Here is a 20,663-nt window from a genome sequence, read left to right on the forward strand (position 1 = left end):
TAAAGGAAAAATCAAAATTTCAAATCCTAGTTGAGCCATGAATCTGGTCGGAAAAGCAAGAATCGTTCATTGTAGAGTATATATAGGTGAAACATCGGCTAGGTCTTCACAAAATTATAGCCAAATCAGGCCCGTCTTGAAAGGTAGCATTTACCAAATTTAGGTAAATACTAAGTAACACCATGAACGCGTGAGTAGTAGTAGAATAAGGCAAGAGAATCACGAAAGGATTCCATATTGGGGCCGGATTCAGAGAGAGTTTAGAGATACGACGGTTAGGGTTTGTAAGGAAGAAGAGAGGAATAGAGAGAGTAGCGGCAGCTGAAGTGGGGAATGGGTCTATAGGGTTAGTGGGGAGGGATATATGGAAAATGGCCGGCTCGTTGATCATTTGAGATCAACAGCCAAGATTGAAAGGGGAGCTAGGCGGGTTAAAGTTGGATCGCGACCGGTTTTTGAAGAGGGTTGTTTGGTCTTGGGCAGTTGAAGAGTGAACTGGGGATGGGCCAAATGTTTTGGGCCTGTTTTTGGTCCGAAAATTAGCCTAAAATTTGGCTAAGAATTAAATACACAAAATTATTTAAATAAAATAATTATTAAATAATAAAATATTAATTATTCAATAAAATGATTTAAAATAATAAATTAAAATTATAAAAATATAAAAATGCTATTTTAGCATGAATAATGTAATAAATGTAATTATGCATAGCATATAGGCTATTATTGCAAAATTATGTAAATAGCTTAAAAATATAAATATAATTATCTAAAATGAAGTAAAAATATTATGAAATATATATATGGATGCAAATAATAAATTTGGATTATTAAGTTATCATAAAATAATTTAAAGGGGTAATTAATACATATTCAAGTAATGTAAATACAAGAAAATCAATTTTAAAGCTTTAAACATTATGGAAAATTATAGAAAGCACTTATATGACTCTTGTAAATTGGTGATGATGCAGAAATGATATTTTAAAAGCATATAGAGTATATACAACTAATCCTTTAAATCTAGTCTAAGTTTTATGGAGCTACCTAAGGTAGATTTAAGGGGTGCCTAACACCTTCCCCTCAGGAGAACAAGAATCATTACCCAAAATCTCACCGGTTAGCAGACTAATAAAAAATGACTTTAGTAATTAAATAGGTACCCTAGTATACCTTTAAATATTAGGTGGCGACTCTCTTTTATCATCAACAGGGGAACCACAAGTTGAATCTTGTTTTGACTCGTGCAAAATAAGGTGCAGCATGGTTAATAACTCAAAAATGGTATGTTGTTCCATAAATTATGTCTCATGCATTCATGACTTGCATATATTTCTTTAATGCATAGACTATTGAAATTTCTTTTACATGCTTTTATGGAACTGTTTTGATGAGAACTATGAAGATATATTATTGTTTAAATTTTGTGATATAAGAATCACTCAGAAGAATATTTTGAGAGTTTTCATAGATCTCTGAGAAGGGTTCATAACCTCTAGTGATTTATGTTATCCCGAAACTACTCGTACCAGAGTAGGAGATTAGTGTACCGTTGGTTTGGGCACTATAATAGAAGTGCACTGGCAAGGCACAAGAATGCGAGCATGCTAGAACATTGAACTGTGAGGCACCACAGGAATGGGGTCCAGGCGATCGGGCTAGGATCGTCCACCATACTGATCATATGGTGACAGTTTCAGAATAAGAATAAGAAAGAATGTCAGAATCCATGGAACTCCCCGGCGAAGAAAAAAAAAAAAGAAAATACTTTAGAAAATTTACAAGGATTATTTCGAAAAAGTTTATATATATTTATCTATTTGAATTTTATATTTTCCTAGAAAAGAAGAGAAAAGAAAAGAAAGAGAATTTTCATGAATAACATCAAGAAGAACTTTATAATAGATGTATGAGTTGTTTGTTTCAACTCTTCATCAAAAGCTTTTAGAATTTTCTTTTATCATGCATATATACTCCTTTTAAAGTCTCGTTCCAGCTTTAGTGGGAAGATTGCTTTACTTACTGAGTACTGCTGTGGTGTACTGACGTTCTCTTCATGAGAACCTACATTGACCTATGTCAATGTAGGGACATATTTTGCAGGTAAGCAGGCTACAAGCTAGGATATTCTCCTCCCATTATCAGTAGACTTCGTGAGCTCCATTTTGGTTCATGCAGTTCATTGATTCCAGAATTTTGTCTTATTACTCTGTATTTCTTAGAGGCTTCATAGACACAGTCAGAATAGAGTCATGAGTGACCACTTTGCATTATATTTATTTTTTAATGTATTTAAGATAACAGAATGAATTTCTTTTCAGAATATTATTTTATTTAAAGATTCAGAAAAGAATTTGCTTTGAATTATATTGAATTGTGTTGAGATGCATTGCACAACAAAAATAGAACAGAATATAAAAGCCAAGATGGTTCGTTCGGTCAAGTTGAGGCGTCGAGTGTCGGTTACGACTTGATTAGAAATCGGGTCATAACAATATTTAACTTTTAATATATAGTTTAAATACTACTTTGGAAATAATATATACGTTATTTTAATATATATTTATCTTTTATAAAGTGTAATCCACTTACATAAGAGATACCTGCAACCGTGCGTAATGAGACACTAGTTCATATAAAAATGCCTACAAGTGTCATTTCATTCCTTACCGTCCCTTTCCCTTCGTCCCATTCTAATATTAAAAACTTTTTAATAGTAAGAGAAAAAAAATTATAATCTTATTTAAAAAAGAATGACACTATTGCTATTCTAGTACCAAACACTTTATTTTCTTTGACTATATTCTCTTAACCATAAATATTTTTAACTATAAAAGTTTGTAATTTGTAATAATTTTATGTAGTTTTTCACTATGTAAATTTATTTAACAAGAGATAAAAAAAGAAGAAGCTATTATTGTTAACTTTTGTTTTGGAACAAATAATTTGTTTGGTCCGAAAATAATTCTGAGAGAAATAAACAAACCAACTGAATCGATTTTTATGAAACCAAATAGTTTTGTTTTCCAAAAATAGAAACCAAATCTGTTTTCAAAATAGATTTTTATTTTCGACAGGGTGAGTTGTTGTTTTGCTTAAATATACCCTTTTCCGGTTTTCGCTATTAATTATAGGAAAACACCCGTAACTCTGTGGTGCAAAAGAAAAAAAAAAGACCTAACTCTGTCTCCACTCTTCAGCACCCCAATTTCTCTACCGTCTCACCTGATATTTTCTGCCGCTGCAATAAGGACCACCGTCTCCGTCACTGAATCCGGCCGTGAAATCTGAATACCCATTTTAGGTAAATTTTCATAGTCCGGTTTTTGGTGCGTTTTTTTCGTTCTTTTTTGCAGTAAAGGTGATTACTTTATGAAAATTTAAAGATGTATTGAATTGTATTGTTATTCAGATGATAATTTTAGCTGTTGGGTTGGTCTCCTTTCTCTTTTTGTGTTTGTCCAATGGGTTTCATTTGTCTGCTGAGTTTGTGAACTGTAACATGAATAAAGTTGATGCGGAAAAAATGACATTTTTAAAGTAGCAATAAATATGGAGTAGTAATATTTCCAATTTACCTGATGCGAGCACCTAATTTTTGACCATACCTAAAAACTTTATCACCTTTTTAGTATTTAATATTCGTTAAATTTAATCTTGATATTTTAGCCTTTATTTCACTTTTTAGTAGGTTCATTTAATAAAATTGAAAACTATAAAAAATCGACACACTTTTGGAATATTAATTTTACTTGCAAAAAAAAAAGAGAAGAAAATCTACAAAAAAAGAAAGAGAATGTCACGTTTTTCCCATACAGTTGTTACAAAACAATAAAAGACGAAGAAGAGTATTGCTAAGAAAAGTAGAGAGAGAGAATTCTTATTTATATTGGATCAATTACAATGGAATAGAACTCCTTTATTTATAGGGGAAAAATGATTTAGTCACAAAGTAACAAACCCTAAAATCTCTCTAAAATATAAACATTCACCTTAAATATAATTCTATTTATAACACTCCCCATTTAATGTCTATTCAACAGATAATGTGCTCATTAAAACCTTAACTAAAATAAAACCCAGTGAGAAAAAATTCTAGTGAAGGAAAAAGAGTACACATATCTAACAATATGTCTTTTAGTTGTCTCGTTAAAATCCTTGCAAGGAAAACCCGGTGGGACAAAATCTTGTTAGGAAAAAAGAGTACAACGCGTATTAACTCCCCCTGATGAGAGCATCAATTCACATCCTTGAGCCTTCGCTTTCAATCTTGTGCACTGGCTTCTTGAAGGTTGGCGACGGTAGAGATTTGATGAATAAATCAACCATATTAACTCCAATGAATATGTTCACCTTGAAAATCCTCGCTATCACATTATCATGCTTATAGTTATAGCAAGATACAAATGTGCACAAATTGCACTTAGGATGTAGTACTTCATGACCAAGAATTCTATATGCTTTAAGCAATTTAAATCCTTCAGGGATTGTCATATAAGTTAAGTCATATAAGCCATATAAATAGACTTTAGATGCATATCAAGTTTTCATGCTATGCTAGACATATAAGATAGATAAAAGTGATTGCACACACCATTGACTTTATACTTTCAGGTGTTTGATCTGCATGTCAAAAACTACATGTCTTTCATATGAAACTAATTCTACTTGAATTATTTCTCCAGACTTAAGATTCTCATATATATTCAGTGTTATAATAAATGTAGTTGACGAACATTTTATATCGATTCCAACCTCATTTTTTCATAAAGACATAACATAGAGATCTCTTCATTCATATTTTCAAGTACCTGGACCTTTTCTGAAATTTTATGAAATGTTATATCATGTGATCTTCTAAATCACTTGCCTCCTTATTATGATCATTTTGATCATTTGCTCATCTTCTTTATCAAGAATTTTATTTGAAACCGATTTGTCTATACGCTTTAAGCATACCATAGACTTTGTCCTTCTAGGACTTATTCTAATTGGAGCATTTGTAGTGGGAATATAGTTACTTTCTTTGGGTCAGCAAATGCGTCTGGCATGCTTTGCAACATATTGCAGATGAATTATGTTTTTATGAACTTCAAATTCATATTATCTTATTCGAGGATCTAGATGTACAAATGATAATTCATTACGTAACTTTTTCTCAACTGTTTATCCTGTCCCCCTCATGTTAGAAAAACTAACTTGCTTCATCAATTTTGTACATTATGGTGTTAATCAAAATATACACCGCACATCAATAATAATAAGATGAAATTAGTTGGTTCATGATCCTGTACCATTTGTGAGGGAGAATATAATATACGTTCGTATATAAGGTATATCAAACTCATACAGATAACTTTATTCTCATGAACAGTAGTTTAGCTATTAAGTGGAGGTACTCAATAACTTATTTTGCTAAAAAATTCAGAACCCATACACTTAAAATCCTGGCTCCGCCTCTGGCTATAGGCTAGGATACTAGGCCTTGCTCACTCAAATTATCTGTCTAATTTCATTTCTATTGTAACCTCAGATAATTGGAAACCACATTACAGTAATCATGCTTTTGCTGGCTGCTGAGTGTTTATTCATGCTTCTGTGGTGCTAAATTGTTTTAGATGTTTGCACGTTGGTTCACTGCTAAAATTCTCTCTTTCTGATGAATGAACTGGGCTGTTCTCTATCAGCGGCTTCTATATAGAAACAATAAGGACCTAGGACTTACATTGTAACAGCAAGCTAGACAGTCTAGTAATTTGTGTGGCTGTTTGATGGTCAGCAGTCAAGCATCCTACTGACGTTCTTCCCTGCTGGTCGTCTTTTTTATTTCTTCTTCATGGGTAGGGAGTGAATTGAGTGAGAGGCATACTGAAGGATGTGAGTTTAAGTCCTGCAGCTCAATTGGGAAAAATCCCAAAGGTCGTCTTTTATAGTTTTTGAACTTGCCCCAGTGCTTTTTGGTTCAATGACAAAGGTAATACGGTGTGCGATATGTGGTAGGTGTGCATTATTAATTTGAATCTTAGCTAGTGAAGCAAGTTTGATTTTTAAGTGGAGAAGGGTAGAGTGCGGACACATTATCCATCACAGTTTCGAAGTTGGGAAAAAATAGATTTTGCGGTTATTAGAATAAAGTTCAAAATTCTTTGTATGCGATCTAATTCTGTGCATGCAATCTTACTGATACTTGTAAAAAGTAGATTGTTGGTCTTCACCAAAAATTCCCCTCCTACTTTTCTTTTTCCTTTTTTTTTAGGGGGGTGGATTTGCTGTAAAGATTTTTTGATACAGGGTGCCATGATTTCGAGCAGCAACTTCATTCATAAGACTCACTATGAGATTCTAGGTGTGAAGGACGATACAGATTTTGAAGAAATCCGTAAAGCCTATCGGTCAGCCATACTTTGTTTTCATCCAGACAAGCAGCAAAAGGCATCAGAAACATCCAATTCTGAGTGTCTGACAGAAAACAAATTCTTGGAGATACAGAGAGCTTGGGAAACCCTTGGCAACCCGAGGTCACGTGCACTTTATGACGGTGAATTGCTAGCTTTGAGACAGGATGTAGCAATTGCTGAAGATGTTAGCTTAGAGGACCTTACAGTTCAAGATTCTGGTGATATTATAGAGCTTTCTTATCCTTGTAGATGTGGTGACTACTACTCTATTGATTCTTTTGAATTGGCTGACACGGGTTGTTCAATATCCAGAGATGGGTTTACAGTCTCTTTGCTGACATCTAAATCTTTGCCAGCATCTATTGTGCTTCCTTGTGGATCTTGCTCACTTAAAGTCCGCCTACTGATTAATGGCGATACTAGGCTTCACAGAGATGTTCACTTGTAATTGTGACTAGTTGGAAAACATTATTCTCTACAATGTTTTTGCAAATTTGAAATGACAAAGGGTAAAATGGGAAGTCTAAAATTTCTTGTGCTTTTTTTTTGGTTACTTCTGAAATGGTTGGTAAGCTACATGACAGAGCCACTATTCTGTTATTTATATCCAATTCATTTTAGTACTTAGAGCAATTGAGTTAAGGTATCTAAGAAGGTCAGCTGATTAATGCGTCTTACTTTAGTTAATGGCATGTGAGTCCTTAAAACAGTTGACTTATTAAGGGTCTCTAAGAAGGATGAGTCGCATAATTAAAGACACATGATTTTAAAGAAATAGGACTCGGTCTTCCCTCTTCTCACATTAAAATGTTTTAGTTTAAAGTAGTGTCAATTAAGAAAATAACACTGTTTACTTTATGTTCCTCATTATCCTTGCAAAGGTGGGTAGTTTAAGCATTTGATTCACTTCCTTCACTTCTTGTGTCATTTGTTCAAGCCACAAAAATAGTCTCTTTCACAAATGCAAGGTAAACCTGTACACATAAGATATAATATGGTCCAGTCCTTCCCCGGATCCCGTGCATAGCAGGAACTTTGGGCATCCGTTATTCTTCATATTTGTTGAAGTAATATGTTGTAGGAACTGGGCTAAGTTTTTACAGGAAATGCTACAAACGGAAAAACATAGAACATACAGTTCCCAGTTGCAAAAATTCCTGGTCCCAATTGTTGTGTCTAGTAATTGTATTCTAAAATAACTAATGAAACTTTTGATGTTGCCCAAGATTTCCAACTACTGCCCCCATGGAGTCGAGTCGTGTCTCAGTCCCAACATGGCTGAACATCCGAAGAAACCAGTTGAACACCATTGGCTTGGTCCCTTTACCTGACCAACGACTACTAGGACCGGCTCATCAAACGACGCTTTTTAGCTTTCTTCAAGATTTAGCTTGAACTATTCGGCAATTTTTCAAAAGGACATATTGACTCTAATATCCATGTCAAATAGTCTTTTAACCAGACCAACATTTTTGCAAAGTTGCATAAACCCTTTTGTGTAGACATATCTGGTTCAATGATAAACGAAAATTCTCTTGCACCTTATTCCAGTCAAGAAATACGAAAGGATCTGCAAGTGGTCATTGTTTGGCACCATGTCCTTTTTCACCCTTAACTTCAGGCTGAAGTGAAAGCAATTCACCACAAATTTAGCATCTTGCCCATGACAAGGAAACACCAAGTTACTTGTATAGTTGTATGCAATAAGAAATTCAATGTCCATTGCTTTCGCTTCAGAAATACCTTGCAGGTTCCTCTGCTGAAGTCTTCACCTTAAAGATTAAAACCTCATATTTTCAGAGAAGATGGAAGGTCCCTTTCAATAAACGAATTTCAAATGAGAAATCAGAAGAGAGATGAGTTAGAGGACTAACAAAGAATTTACTTCTGTTTGGGGTAACTTTTCAGCTACAACTCTCATCAAGAAATTTCAGCAGCTCTTCTAAAAGCATGGGATTCTCTTTTAATCAAGACTATCCAAATACTTCCAAGAGATTCAAATTCCTTGCCTCAACCCTCAAGGATGCATTTTCCAACTGTCATTCCTTTCGGAAAAGTTCACATTCAACTCCAGAAGAGGATGATCCGATTTGCGACTATGATAATGAAGATGAAGTACTTATTTAAAGCAGCCATGTAATTCTTCTAAGTTCAATGCTATTAACTTCTGATTTACTCATATTTTCTGAATGCTGTTTTGCGGTTTTATAAGCAGGTATTTATATCAGCAGTGATAAGTAAATACATGGAGTTGAAATGCAGAAGAAAGACAAACAACTCAACTGATAAGTTTACCTGGGCTTTCTCTCCAACAACAGGAGATTTATTCATATCTGCAAGATTAAGACAAAAGGAGGAGGACAATGAAGATCAAGAAAAGGAAGAAAGGGAAGATTTTTACTCTGTTGCTAGTCGTCTTTCTCCCTGCTCAACTTCTACAAGTTTTGAGGCATTTGTCACAGCTAAAACAATCTTTTCTCGTTCTTCAAGCGTAGACAGGATTGACTTCCAAGATCTCTGGAGGCATTCTGTTATTCAGGAATTCTCTCACTGTGAAGGATGGCCATTTGGCCTATACCAAAAAGCCTTGTTGCTTCCACCTTTGCCAAAATCACCATCTGATTCTTGGTCATGGCGTAAGAGTGCTGGAATATAATGGTTAAGATGCACTGATTGCTGGCATTTTAAGTCAGTTATCTCTAGTAGGCAAAGCAACTTTGCATTTTCCATGGAGAAAGGATGCTGATCTTATGTTTATGCATGAATCATATTATTTACTAATAGTACAATCTTTTGCATAATTGAGGACAGCTTTTTAATATCATTTGGATGTTCAAAATTTTCATGTTACGCGTCCCTTTTTGTGTCTCTCACTTATCTCAACAGGCATAGGTAGAATCATTATCCACACTAGTGTCAAAATCAAAGATGTTCATAGATTCAGTTTGTTCAATTGAACACAAAGAGATAAAAGTGAACTGGGTGCCACAAAGTGCCATGTTCAATAACCAATCAAGGAAAACCAGACCAGTGGACCTGATTCACCAGTCAACAGGAATCGATTGACATAAAACCCTACTTTTGAATAATGAATGCTCCGGAAACTATCTCCTTGAAGAATAGTATCTTCTGCGTATTCCTGCTATTAGGGGTGTACATGAACCGGGTTGGTTCGGATTTTATCAAAACCAACTATATCGGTTTGGATTGGTTCGGTTTTGTCGGATTTTTCGGGTTTATAAAAATTGAAAAAATTGACAAATATATGACATATTAAAATATTCTTATGGAGAATTTTTTTTAGTAACACATGATTGTTATTTTCTTGATCGTCTAACAATAATTTTTCGGTGATGTACGCTTTCAAAATTAATCGAATTTAATAATTAAACATAAAAATCAATATGATACCTAAATAGTGATATGTTCTATTTAATTTTAAATTATCGAAATATCATTTCAAATTCGAAAGATATAAGAAATCTTGACATATGAATATGGAAGAATAAAGAGATAATTGACCCATTTTAACAACACTTGATAAGAAAGTGATACAACTCATTATTTATTTTTAAGATGGTAACATATTGTATATTATAATAAAATCAGTACATAGATTGTACTGAAACCATATTTACAAGTGCGTAGCCAAAAGAAAAAAACTTGGACCTCGGGCCTAACAAGATTCTAGGACATCTAGGATTGAAACAGTATCTTCTGCGTAGATCTGTTTACACCAAAAGCAAAAAAGCAAAACACAATTAAGCTTGATCTTCTGCACAGAATTTCTTCTATCCTCAAAACATTTGAAATTCCTTTCTTTCCAGATTGTCCACCAAATACATGCTGGGATAGTTCTCCATCTATCTCTGTCTCTTGCTCCAGTTCCAGCTTCATCCCAACTGAAAAGAACTTCAGTAATCTTACTATGCATTGTCCAAGCTATGCCCCTGAGATTAATAAAGATCTTCCATAACTGGTCAGTTATCTTGCAATATAAAAATAGATGGCTAACTATCTCAATATCTTCTCCACATAAGTGGCATCTTGAGCACAATTGAATCCCTCTCTTTATAAGATTATCTTGTGTCAGAACAACCTCCTTTGCTAGTAACCAAGAAAAACATGCTACCTTATAGGGAATCTTGATTTTACATATATGCTTCCAAGGCCAGTTATTAATCTGCTGGTTATCTTGATTCAGGATCTTGTATGTTGTATTCTCCTTATAAATGCCACTGTTATTTCCCTGGCACCTTATTGTGTCCACCCCACTCTGTAAACCTATGAATCTTTCCAGATGTTTGTAGAAGTCAGTCATTCTGGCCACATCCCAATCATTCAAACTTCTTCTAAAAATAAGTGTCCATCCTTGTGGGGACTACATTTCAGCTACTGTGTTGTGTTGATGTTGTGCCATAACATACATATCAGGGTAGAGGTCCTTTAAGTATCCATCTCCCAACCAGTTATCTTTCCAGAAGGAAGTTTTATTGCCATCTTGCACTTTGATGGATGAGTGGTTCTTTAGAATAGACCAGAGTGACCTGATGGATCTCCATAAGCTAACTCCATATGTTGTATTTACTTCTTTTGTTATCCACTTGTCTTCCTCACCATATTTGGCTTTGATCACATTACCCCATAAGGTTTGGGGTTCTTGAGAATACCTCCATAGCTATTTCGTCTTGAGAGCCTTGCTATGATCCTTCAAATTCCTGATGCCTAGTCCATCATGAGCTTTGCCAACTATAAGAGATTTCCACTTTACTAAGTGAAAACCCTTTTTTTCTTTGCTATAACTCCTGCGGGAATATGGAAGAGTGACATAATATATGTTGGGAGTGCATCTAAAACAGAGTTGATGAAGGCGAGTCTTCCTCCCATTGATAGGTACTGAGATTTCCATCTGGACAGCTTCTTCTCACCCTTTTTAATAACATTGTTCCATATCTCTTTGGATTTAGATTTGGCACCCAAAGGCATGCCAAGATAGACAGTAGGTAGAGTTTCTACTTCACCTCCCAAGATTAGTGCCAATTGTTCTATATCAGGTACTTCATTTATTGGGTAAAGATGACTCTTTTTCCAATTAACATGAAGTCCTGAAATCCCTTCAAACAGTACTAGAATAACTCTTAGAAACCTCAGCTGCTCCTTTTCTGCGTCGCAGAAAATTAATGTGTCATCAGCATATTGAAGATGTGTGATTTCCAGACTATTGTTTTTACTTCTAGCTACCTCAAAACCTTTGATCCACCCATTGCTTTTTGTTTTTTTAACCATGTTATTCAGACATTCCATGACTATTATGAAGAGAAAGGGAGATAAAGGATCACCCTGCCTTAAATCTCTATGGGTAGGGGAAAAACCCTCAGGAGATCCATTTATGATGATTAAAAATCTGACAATGGAGATACAATATTTTACCCAGTTGATCCATTTTACCCCAAAACCAATTTGGTATAGCATATTTAACAAGAAATTCCAGTTTACATGATCATATGCTTTTTCGATGTCTAGTTTACAAAGAATTCCCGGCTTCTTCTATTTAGTTCTTGAATCCACAGCTTCATTGGAAATCAGAACATCATCCGTTATTTGCCTTCATTTGATGAAATCCATCTGTTATGAATCCACCAATTTCTTTAAGCCTTTCTATCAAAACTTTTGAAATTAGCTTATATACACTGCCTATCAAGCTTATAGGCCTGGAATCACCCAGTTCCTTTGCACCTACCTTCTTGGGGATTAGGACTATATATGATGCATTAAAAAAATATTCAAAGATTTCGTGTGAGTGAAAATTGTGGAAAACCTCCATAATGTCCTGCTTCAATACAGTCCAACACTTGATAAAAAAACCATTGTGTAACCATCAGGTCCAGGAGCCTTGTCCACTGCACACATCTTCAAACACCCCAACACCTCTTGTTCATCAAAGCTTCTTTGCAAGAACTTCTTTTCTTCTTCAGATATTTTAGGACATATATCATAGTTGTACACAGGTCTCCATTCTTCATTCTCTGTATATAACTCTTTGTAAAAGACAATGATCTCAACCTTGATTCTTTGTGGCTCTACAATTGTTTCTTCCTGGATAACTAACTGATCAATGTTATTGCTTCTCTTATGTGCATTAGCAGTTTTATGGAAGAAACTTGTATTCATGTCCCCCTCCTTAAGCCAAAGAGCTCTGGATCTCTGCCTCAATGCAATTTCTTCATTTTTCAGGTGTTCCTCATATTCCATGAGAAGAGAGGCCTTCTTCACTGATTCCTATTCTATTAGGGCTCTATATTCCATAGTAGAGTCCGACATTGCTAATTTATTTAGCATGTTGGTCTTTGCAATCCCAAATTTTCCTGGCTACTTCTACTCCATTCCTTCAGCTTGCCTTTGAGTGCTTTCATTTTACAAACTAACATGAAATCTGGCCTCCCTGAAAATTCAAAAGATGTCCACCATTCTTTGATTCTATCTATGAAGCCTTATGTGTTCAGCCACCAGTTATCACACTTGAAGTATGACTTGGTGTGCTCCCAAGAACCACATTGTAAAGACACGGGAACATGGTCAGAGATTAGTCGTTGGAGGAGGGATTGCTTGATGTTCCTGAAAGTGTCATCCCATTCTTCAGAGATCAGGATTCTATCAACTCTTGAGGAGATTATTTGATTATGCCCTTTGAACCAGGTATAGACACCTCCTTCTAGTGGAAGATCGATCAGATTCATATCATCTATAAAATCTGAAAATTTCACCATAGCTCTGGATCTCCTAAGGCAGTTCCTTTTCTCGGAAGAAAATCTGGTAATGTTAAAATTACTACAAACAACCCATGGGCCCTCCACCAAACCCCTCACAGCTCCTATCTCCCACCAATCTTTCCTCCTCTCAATATTACAGTTTGGGGTATACACCCCTGTTATGTGACATTCAAAGTTCTGCAATAGTGCCTCAAATTTGCATGCGAGTGTATAGGCTCCAATTTGAACGACTTTCGCTTTCCAGATTCTACAATCCCTTAACATCATAATGCCCCCTCTAGAACCACTAGACTCCAGACAAGCAATCATCACCCATCACCCTCCCCAAATCTGCTTAACGAGCTAGTGTATTTCCTTCTCAAGTTTAGTCTCCTGAAAACAGATAATATCTGTGTTCCAGAGTTTAACTAAACTCTTTACTATCCTTCTTTTAGCCAAATCATTAAGTTGTTGATACCCAATTTTTTCTCATATTTTCCAAATATATATATATATATATATATATATATATATATATATATATATATATATATATATATATACCTTCAAAATAGTGCATATGCATCATCATTTGATTTACAAGCATACACGAGTATTTTTCATAATTGTTCGTAATTTTTAAAGACGTTAAATCAATTTATTTTTATATTTTTATTATATAAATATCTAATAATTACCATCCAAATTATTTTTATGAAGATTTAATCATCTAAACTTATCATTTATACCAATATGAGATTTTAAATATTTTCAGGGCATTTCTTATAATTACATTTGTATTTTTCGGGGCTAAATTGCACATTTTGCAATAACCATATGCATGTATAATTACATTATTTATGCAAAAAATAATTTTTAATATTTTTATAATGTTAAATAATTGTTTTTAATCATTTTCATACACAACTGATATTTTGTTTTATTTATTAATTACTTTTATAAATTATTTATTTATTTAAACATTGGGTATTTAAAATCTGGCCCCCAATTTACCTTAATTTCGGACCTAAACTACCCAATCCCAGTCCAATAACCTCTGAGCCCAAACCAAATAACCTCCAACCTAACCAATTAACCAACCCGACCCAGAACCCCCAACTAATCGTGGTCATTGATCTGCGAGATCAACGACCCATATTATCTCGTCCCTTTTAATTAACCTAATACTCCCCTAACCCTAACCACTCTTCACCACCCACCACCTTTGAATGCTCTCAAACCTCCCCCTTCTCTCTACCCAAACCCTAGTCGTCTCCCCCCAAATTTCTCTCCTAATCCCACCGGACATGGGATTATACGGTTACTTCTTGCCATATTCGACTCCCCCTTGGTACTGGACCCTTTCTCTATACCGCTTACCTAAGCATGGCAAGCGGATCGCATCAACTTCGAACCAAAGCTGGTTCAGTTCCTTGACCTTTTCCGTCTATATTCGTTCTTGTTCTTTTATGGTATGAATCTTTGTGTATTTCTGTGACTCCTACTCACCCTAAAATTAGGGTTTCATATTCTTTTAAATCGAACCAAATCTGGGTCGATTCTTTGATTTTAAAAGGTATTTCTATCTATGTTCATCTTATTCTATACAGCCTGTGATTTTTACCTTTTATTTATTTTAGATTTCTGTCGATTTATGTACTTTACCTAAAATTAGGGTTTTGAACTTTTCTCTTTTCCTTACTGATTTCGATTGCTTTCCTTTCTAGTGTTTGATTGATGATTTTCCTTGTTTGGGTATTTAATTTTTACTGCTATATAAAGCCCTCCCCACTCCCCTTTTGAGACGGACTGGAATCGTTAATGTTTACTAAAAGACTGAATTTATTGCTCTTTGTTCTCTAAATACTCTTGTTCTATATTCTGGTTCCTGGCCGGCTGAAAGCCAAGGCCAGAAATTCTAGGTTCTTGCTATTGTGGACTTTGTTCTTTCTTGGTTTTCTCTTAACTGGTGAGTTGCTGAACTTTTGTCACTTCATTCCTATTTACCTGTCATTTGCATATGTTTTCAATTCTGAAGATTGTAGTTTAATGTGTTTTCTGGGCTATTCTTGTATGCAATCCTGATTGCTTTACTTTAATTTTTGGTCTCTAATCTTCACTTCATTATGTTGGTAATCTGAAACATGCCTAAGCCTAATTCGAGTAATCAAGATTCTCTTAATTTTGTTTAGCCAATATGTTACTACTTGACATCTCTTTGGTGTTTAATCCTGCTTAAGGTTGTCCATTCTGTTATTCGAATATGCTCTATATGCATAATTTGAACTTCCTTTAGATTAACTGGTCTATTAGGTCAGATTTGAATGCTTACACTTACTGTATGACATGAGTTTATCTTCCCTTTCTGTTCTGAATCTCTATAATGGCAATCTTGCATACGTAGTATGTTTTAATTCTGTGTCAAGATCCTGTTCTATCAATCATGACTAGTTCTCAGTTAATATATCCCTTAGCATGTTTTGGCTCACTTGATCCACCAGTATGTTGTCATAATTTCTGCTTCCCTACTATGTCTAAATGTTATTCTGCTACCTGATGTGAAGTTAACATGGCTATCTTGTGACACTAGCATCTGTACTTATCATAATTTAGACCTTTTCCCTGTTATGAGTCTATGTACTCCAATCCTGCAAACTTGTTTGTTAATGTGTAACTACTTATGCACTAGGTGTTGAACTTGTTCTTCTAAATTTTGCTAAATGTGTTCTTAAAACCTAAAGCATGTTTGATTATTTGCTTTATGTGCCCAACTTGACTATTTTTGTACCCTTAAGTTCTGTCCCTCAGCTATTGTCCACTCTCCCTCATTATCACTTATGTTATTCCGAACTCTTTATTCCTAACCGGCTGAAAGCCAAGGCTATCAAGGCTCTTGCCACTGACCTTCATAGTGTGAGCACTGCTCGAGGTTCATTTGAGACCCTTGTGAACTCTGACACACTAGGATTTGGTCCCTAATCTTTCCTCTGAACTGTCTCTATTAAACTCCCTAGTTTGAGCACTGCCCTAAGTTCTTGAAGCCCTTGGGAACTCTAACACACTAGGGCCTTGGTTCTATTTGCTCAACTCTGTTTTGTGCCCACTAGGTGAATCACTCAATTCCTGGCTGCCTTATGTCCATGAAGATGTAATTTTGGGTTGTTATGAACTATGAGAATGAAGGCCCGGCCTGGCCAGGTGTATCTTTGGACCTGTTGTAGGCTCCCTATAACTATTCTGCTTTGTAATTTATTCTATTCATTTTGGATCTGTAATAATTCTTGTAATGACACTTTGGGGTATTAGTAAAAGTGGGAAAGGGGTTTTATCTTACACTTATATTAAAACGGGTAGAAATCCTGCCTATAGGTTCGTTACTTAGCTAAAATGTGTCATTATGCTCAAACATGTTCAGTTGTCATGTGTTAGAAATCATGCCTATAGGTATTCTATTTTGCTCAAAATGTGTTACTTTTCAGTTATTATAGAAATCTTGCCTATAGGTATCCTATTACTCTCAAACATGTTCTATTATTATGTGTTAGCAATCTTGCCTATAGGTTCTTCATTTGGTTCAAATGTGTACTACTTCTGCTTGCTAGAAACCATGCCTATAGGATATTGAATGATGAATGTCTCAATGTGCGCATAGGACTCTGTTTACATGCGGCTTAATCTATAGATTTAGATGACATGCCTATAGGATCTAAAAATTAGTTTTAATTATAGAAATCATGTCTATCGGGTCTGAATCAGTCTTAATTACAGTCTTGCTCGTTTCTTCAACACTGTGCTAATCATCACTATTAGATACCATGTCTATAGGACTCGATTAAGCAGTTCTGAACATATTCTTGTGATTGTCCTTGTCAGTTGCTGCGAGAATCACTTAGGCATTATGACTATAGATTTTAATCTTTTATACTTGTAATCAGTAGGCAACTACCTAGGCTGCAAAATTGTATTAAAAGGAAAAGTCTTGTAATACTGCTTGCTTATGAAATCCGGAATCACATAGAGATCCTTCCTATAGGATTCTGCAAACTTATTAAAATCTGCAACTGTTAATATGAATCAGTTTGCGTGCGTTTGTTGTTTAAGTGCGGAGGCTAACTTGAGCCCTTAATTTCTTATACGTTAAAGTCCAAATTATTTTGCATGTCGTCTAGTCTTTTCTCCTTTTGAGCAACCTAAGTTAAAGTCTAGAACCACTCCGAGATAGAGGTCCAAATGCCTCATGGACCATAGGCATGGGACGGGTAGTGCACGCATAGGGCACGATTTAGAATCAACTAGTGCGTTTTAGGTAAACAACTTAAAGATAGTAATCGTGTAGCAGGAGATGATAGTCTGTGCCCGCTGAATAATACGAGTAACACCCCACCTCGAGGGAGTTATGAAGTATTATTTATGTTGCACGGGATGATCCTTTAGGCTAAAACACTTAGGATCCCCCCCTCCCCCCTGTTTAAAAGTCAATCATTTTTATTTGCCCAATTGTTATCTCTTCTCCTTGTTTAGACTAATTCATATAATTCGAGTTCGGCTGGGACCCACTGTTGTGGACCTCGAGGAGTGCCTAACACATTCTCCTCAAGGTAATTTGAGCCCTTACCCGATCTTTGGTAACGCAACTGGTTAATCCAAAGTTATCTGCAAATAGGTGCCCTAATACACCTTAATCCGTTAGGTGGCGACTCTCTCTTTTAACACCCTTCCTTAAAAGAGTTGTCACAACATCGAGGACCGATTTCGCGAGAGAAAGGGGCGCGACATAAGTCCCATTACATTCCATGAAACTAGTTTGAACTTCATTGATCAACTAGTGTCGGGCTTTTTCCCCTAAATCTTTTTCAGTTTCTCTGGAATTTAACATCAAAAGAAACCAAACCTTTCAGCTCGTGTGCCCCTTTGAATCTGGTTTTCTTGATGTCCAGTGTTGGCTCCATCCTTCTTGTTTGTCTACATCTATCTATTTGCATAAGTAATTCCAAAGCTTCTTCTTCATGTCCCTGAAAATCTACCCTAAACATTTTGCTCAGTTTGAGCAAATGTTAATGAACACATAAGGTCGCATCCATCTATTTCTCCAGAAAAGACTCATGATGTTGAACCAGAAAGGGTTCAGCATACTCGACTTCCCAATTTTCCCCACTACAATTGAGATGTAGTTGGTTCTCACACTTAATTTCAGAAATAAGATGATGTTCCCCAGTTACGATTAATGGCAGAGCATCATCTACCTTCATCTCTTGTAACCCTTTCTGTTCTTATTCTCTTGGCTCCTCTAGCATTATCATCTCCGCATGTGGTGAACTCCCCAAGTTTTCAACTACATCAACGAACCTCTGTTGACTCTTCTGGTTGGCTTCTTGTTGTGAATGCAAAACAGCTTTCGTCTGTTCTAAAAAAGAGTCGAACCTTGTGATCTCTATGGGCTCCAGATATGATTCATTAAAGATGACTTGGGCTGCACAGTCAGGACCAATTGTATTTTTAATAGCTGGCCCATTGCTGGGCACGCTGGACCAAAAAGTAATGTTTTTTCTCCCAAACCATCCTCCTGCATTGCACGTGCCTTTCCCATATTTTTGTCAATGTACTCAGTACACCCCACATGGTACTTACCCATCCCATCTACAGCTAAAAGGCTATCATGTACCCCTTCTACCTCGTAGGTTATCTTTGTCCACGGTTCTTCAGAGGCTTCGATCCTATGTCATCTCCGGTTATCTCCCTGGAAATCTCCGACCCTAGTTCAAAGTGAGTTTTTCTTTCAGCCCATATTGGTATGAAAAATTTGACCCCCTCTCTCTTAAAGACTACCTCGTTTGGTATATTCCGGCCATCTCCTGATACTTGAATTCTTGCCCACTTTGAGATAGTTTTTGAGTTCTGTCTCTTCTTCCGTAGCTTTCCACCCACCACAAAGGTCTCATATTTCTTTGAAAATGTTTTGTGACCACAGATGTAGGGGGACTCCCATGGCTCTGATCCAGGTACTTGTGACAGATATGGAGTTGGAAAGATGGAGTTCTACCATTCGAGATAAAGCTTGAATTTCTTCCACCTCCATTCTCCTTGGAGAATTTGCTCAGCCATGTTTTTGTTGGGGAACTCAAATAGAAAAAGATTCTAAGTGATCTCATATATGTTCACTCCAAATGTTATTTTCCACGTTATACAGTCCCATCTTCGAATGTCTGATAGTGTAGGTCTCTCAGTTCTTTCCTTCCCAAAGTACCCAATGATACATCTTGTCAGAAGCCTGTTATCCTTCATCCCATTTGTCTCCAGGATCGTGATGCCTCCTTTATTAGTGCTGACAACTGCTTCATGAAGGTTGTTTGATTGCTATTTACTCTCTTGTACTGCTTTGGCATAAGGGTAATTTGCTTCAGAAAGTCTGGGTGGCCCTGTGAAATTGAGTTGGGAGGAGTATTTAATAAACCTTTCTATCTTAAATGCAATGTCTCTCCATCCTGCATTCAAAGCAAGTTTAGGGATTATAATGACCTCACGGTTGTCTCTTTTCAAAGACAATATACTCATGTATCTCCCATGGTCATTGTACTTTCTAGTACAAAAATATTCAGTTAGTCTGTCCTTATTCTTCCATTTCCGCACCACATTCTTCTGGTCATTAGAAGCTTCTTTGAGCACATTACAGACCCATTCCATAGTCTTTTTTCTTAGCGTCTCATCATATTGCGACTTCTCTCCACCCAATCGAACCATGTATCACTGTTGGAGGTCCATCGGGTGATATCAAAAGATCTGAAACCAACGTTAAAATAAATTTTCTTTTCCCCCATAAGAAATAACTTTTGTTTAAGAGAATTTAAAGGAAAGGATAGTATCTCAGTAATCACAGTGGGTGAAAACAGGGTGTAGGAAGGAAAGCTGTATTTTCCGGTACTGAACGATGCCAGATTCTGCAGTACTCAGATGCCGGAAAATACTATTCACACTGGAAAAATATAAAAGTGGTCGGAATTTGATTTTAGTTGGATGGGTAGGCTCGGATTTGGGAGAAGAAGAGGCTGTTCTGAAGAAATATTCCCAAATTCTGGCCGGAAACAGTGTCACGCGCCGGCGCGTGGACCGCCGAAAAACTCCTTCTGATGGCGCGTGAGGGTGCGTGGGTCCTTTTCTGCCAGAGATGTTTTTTGAGGGTTGGTCGCGAAGGGACTATCTCCGTTATAAATGAAGAAAAGAAGGGTTACAAAAAGAAGAGATTGGGTGGGAGGAAAGACTCCATCCGGAGAAAAGACTCATCTTCTCTCTCTAGGGTTTTTGGAAGTGCCGTAGAGAAATTTCTACCAACAGATCTACATTTTCTAATCTCTCACGGAAGGATGGATATCAATTATCTCATTGCAAATGCATTTTTTGTGGAATTCTGAAGCTTAGACAGAAGTAGTTACTCTGGAGAGGATACTAAAGCTATAGTGGTGGAAGGAGTTTGTGATACAACTCATTATTTAAAGTAAATAAAAATAAATACACTTCATAG

At 36.0% G+C, this 20,663-nt stretch overlaps 3 protein-coding genes across 8 annotated transcripts; 2 read left to right on the forward strand and 1 right to left on the reverse strand.

Annotated features, from left to right (window-relative positions):
- Positions 1 to 3,087: 3,087 nt before the first annotated feature.
- LOC104115483 (uncharacterized) lies at positions 3,088 to 6,939 on the forward strand. 5 transcript variants are annotated; one of them, XM_018777423.3, is made up of 3 exons: positions 3,122 to 3,304; positions 5,845 to 5,996; positions 6,278 to 6,939. In XM_018777423.3, the coding sequence occupies exons 2-3, from the start codon at positions 5,966 to 5,968 to the stop codon at positions 6,844 to 6,846; spliced, it is 600 nt and encodes a 199-aa protein (XP_018632939.1). In that variant the 5' UTR covers positions 3,122 to 3,304; positions 5,845 to 5,965; the 3' UTR covers positions 6,847 to 6,939. The 5 variants fall into 5 exon arrangements, with proteins under 5 accessions (XP_009624427.1, XP_018632939.1, XP_009624426.1 ...); XM_009626132.4 differs by lacking the exon at positions 5,845 to 5,996 and having other exon boundaries at positions 3,088 to 3,304; positions 6,292 to 6,939; XM_009626131.4 differs by lacking the exon at positions 5,845 to 5,996 and having other exon boundaries at positions 3,123 to 3,304; positions 6,257 to 6,939.
- A 922-nt stretch (positions 6,940 to 7,861) lies between these two features.
- Positions 7,862 to 9,237, forward strand: LOC104115482 (uncharacterized). Of its 2 annotated transcripts, none has more exons than XM_009626128.4 (2): positions 7,862 to 8,513; positions 8,611 to 9,237. In XM_009626128.4, the coding sequence occupies exons 1-2, from the start codon at positions 8,349 to 8,351 to the stop codon at positions 9,052 to 9,054; spliced, it is 609 nt and encodes a 202-aa protein (XP_009624423.1). In that variant the 5' UTR covers positions 7,862 to 8,348; the 3' UTR covers positions 9,055 to 9,237. The 2 variants fall into 2 exon arrangements, with proteins under 2 accessions (XP_009624423.1, XP_009624424.1); XM_009626129.4 differs by having other exon boundaries at positions 7,864 to 8,513; positions 8,614 to 9,237.
- Positions 9,238 to 12,730: 3,493 nt separating this feature from the next.
- On the reverse strand, positions 12,731 to 13,477 carry LOC104115484 (uncharacterized). Its single transcript, XM_009626134.2, has 2 exons — positions 12,949 to 13,477; positions 12,731 to 12,840 (listed from the first exon to the last, which is right to left on the reverse strand). Exons 1-2 carry the CDS (start codon positions 13,475 to 13,477, stop codon positions 12,731 to 12,733), a joined length of 639 nt encoding a protein of 212 aa, XP_009624429.2.
- Between the last annotated feature and the right edge of the window lie 7,186 nt (positions 13,478 to 20,663).

Source organism: Nicotiana tomentosiformis, chromosome 12, assembly GCF_000390325.3.
Source record: "Nicotiana tomentosiformis chromosome 12, ASM39032v3, whole genome shotgun sequence".
In the NCBI taxonomy this organism is placed as follows: domain Eukaryota; kingdom Viridiplantae; phylum Streptophyta; class Magnoliopsida; order Solanales; family Solanaceae; genus Nicotiana; species Nicotiana tomentosiformis.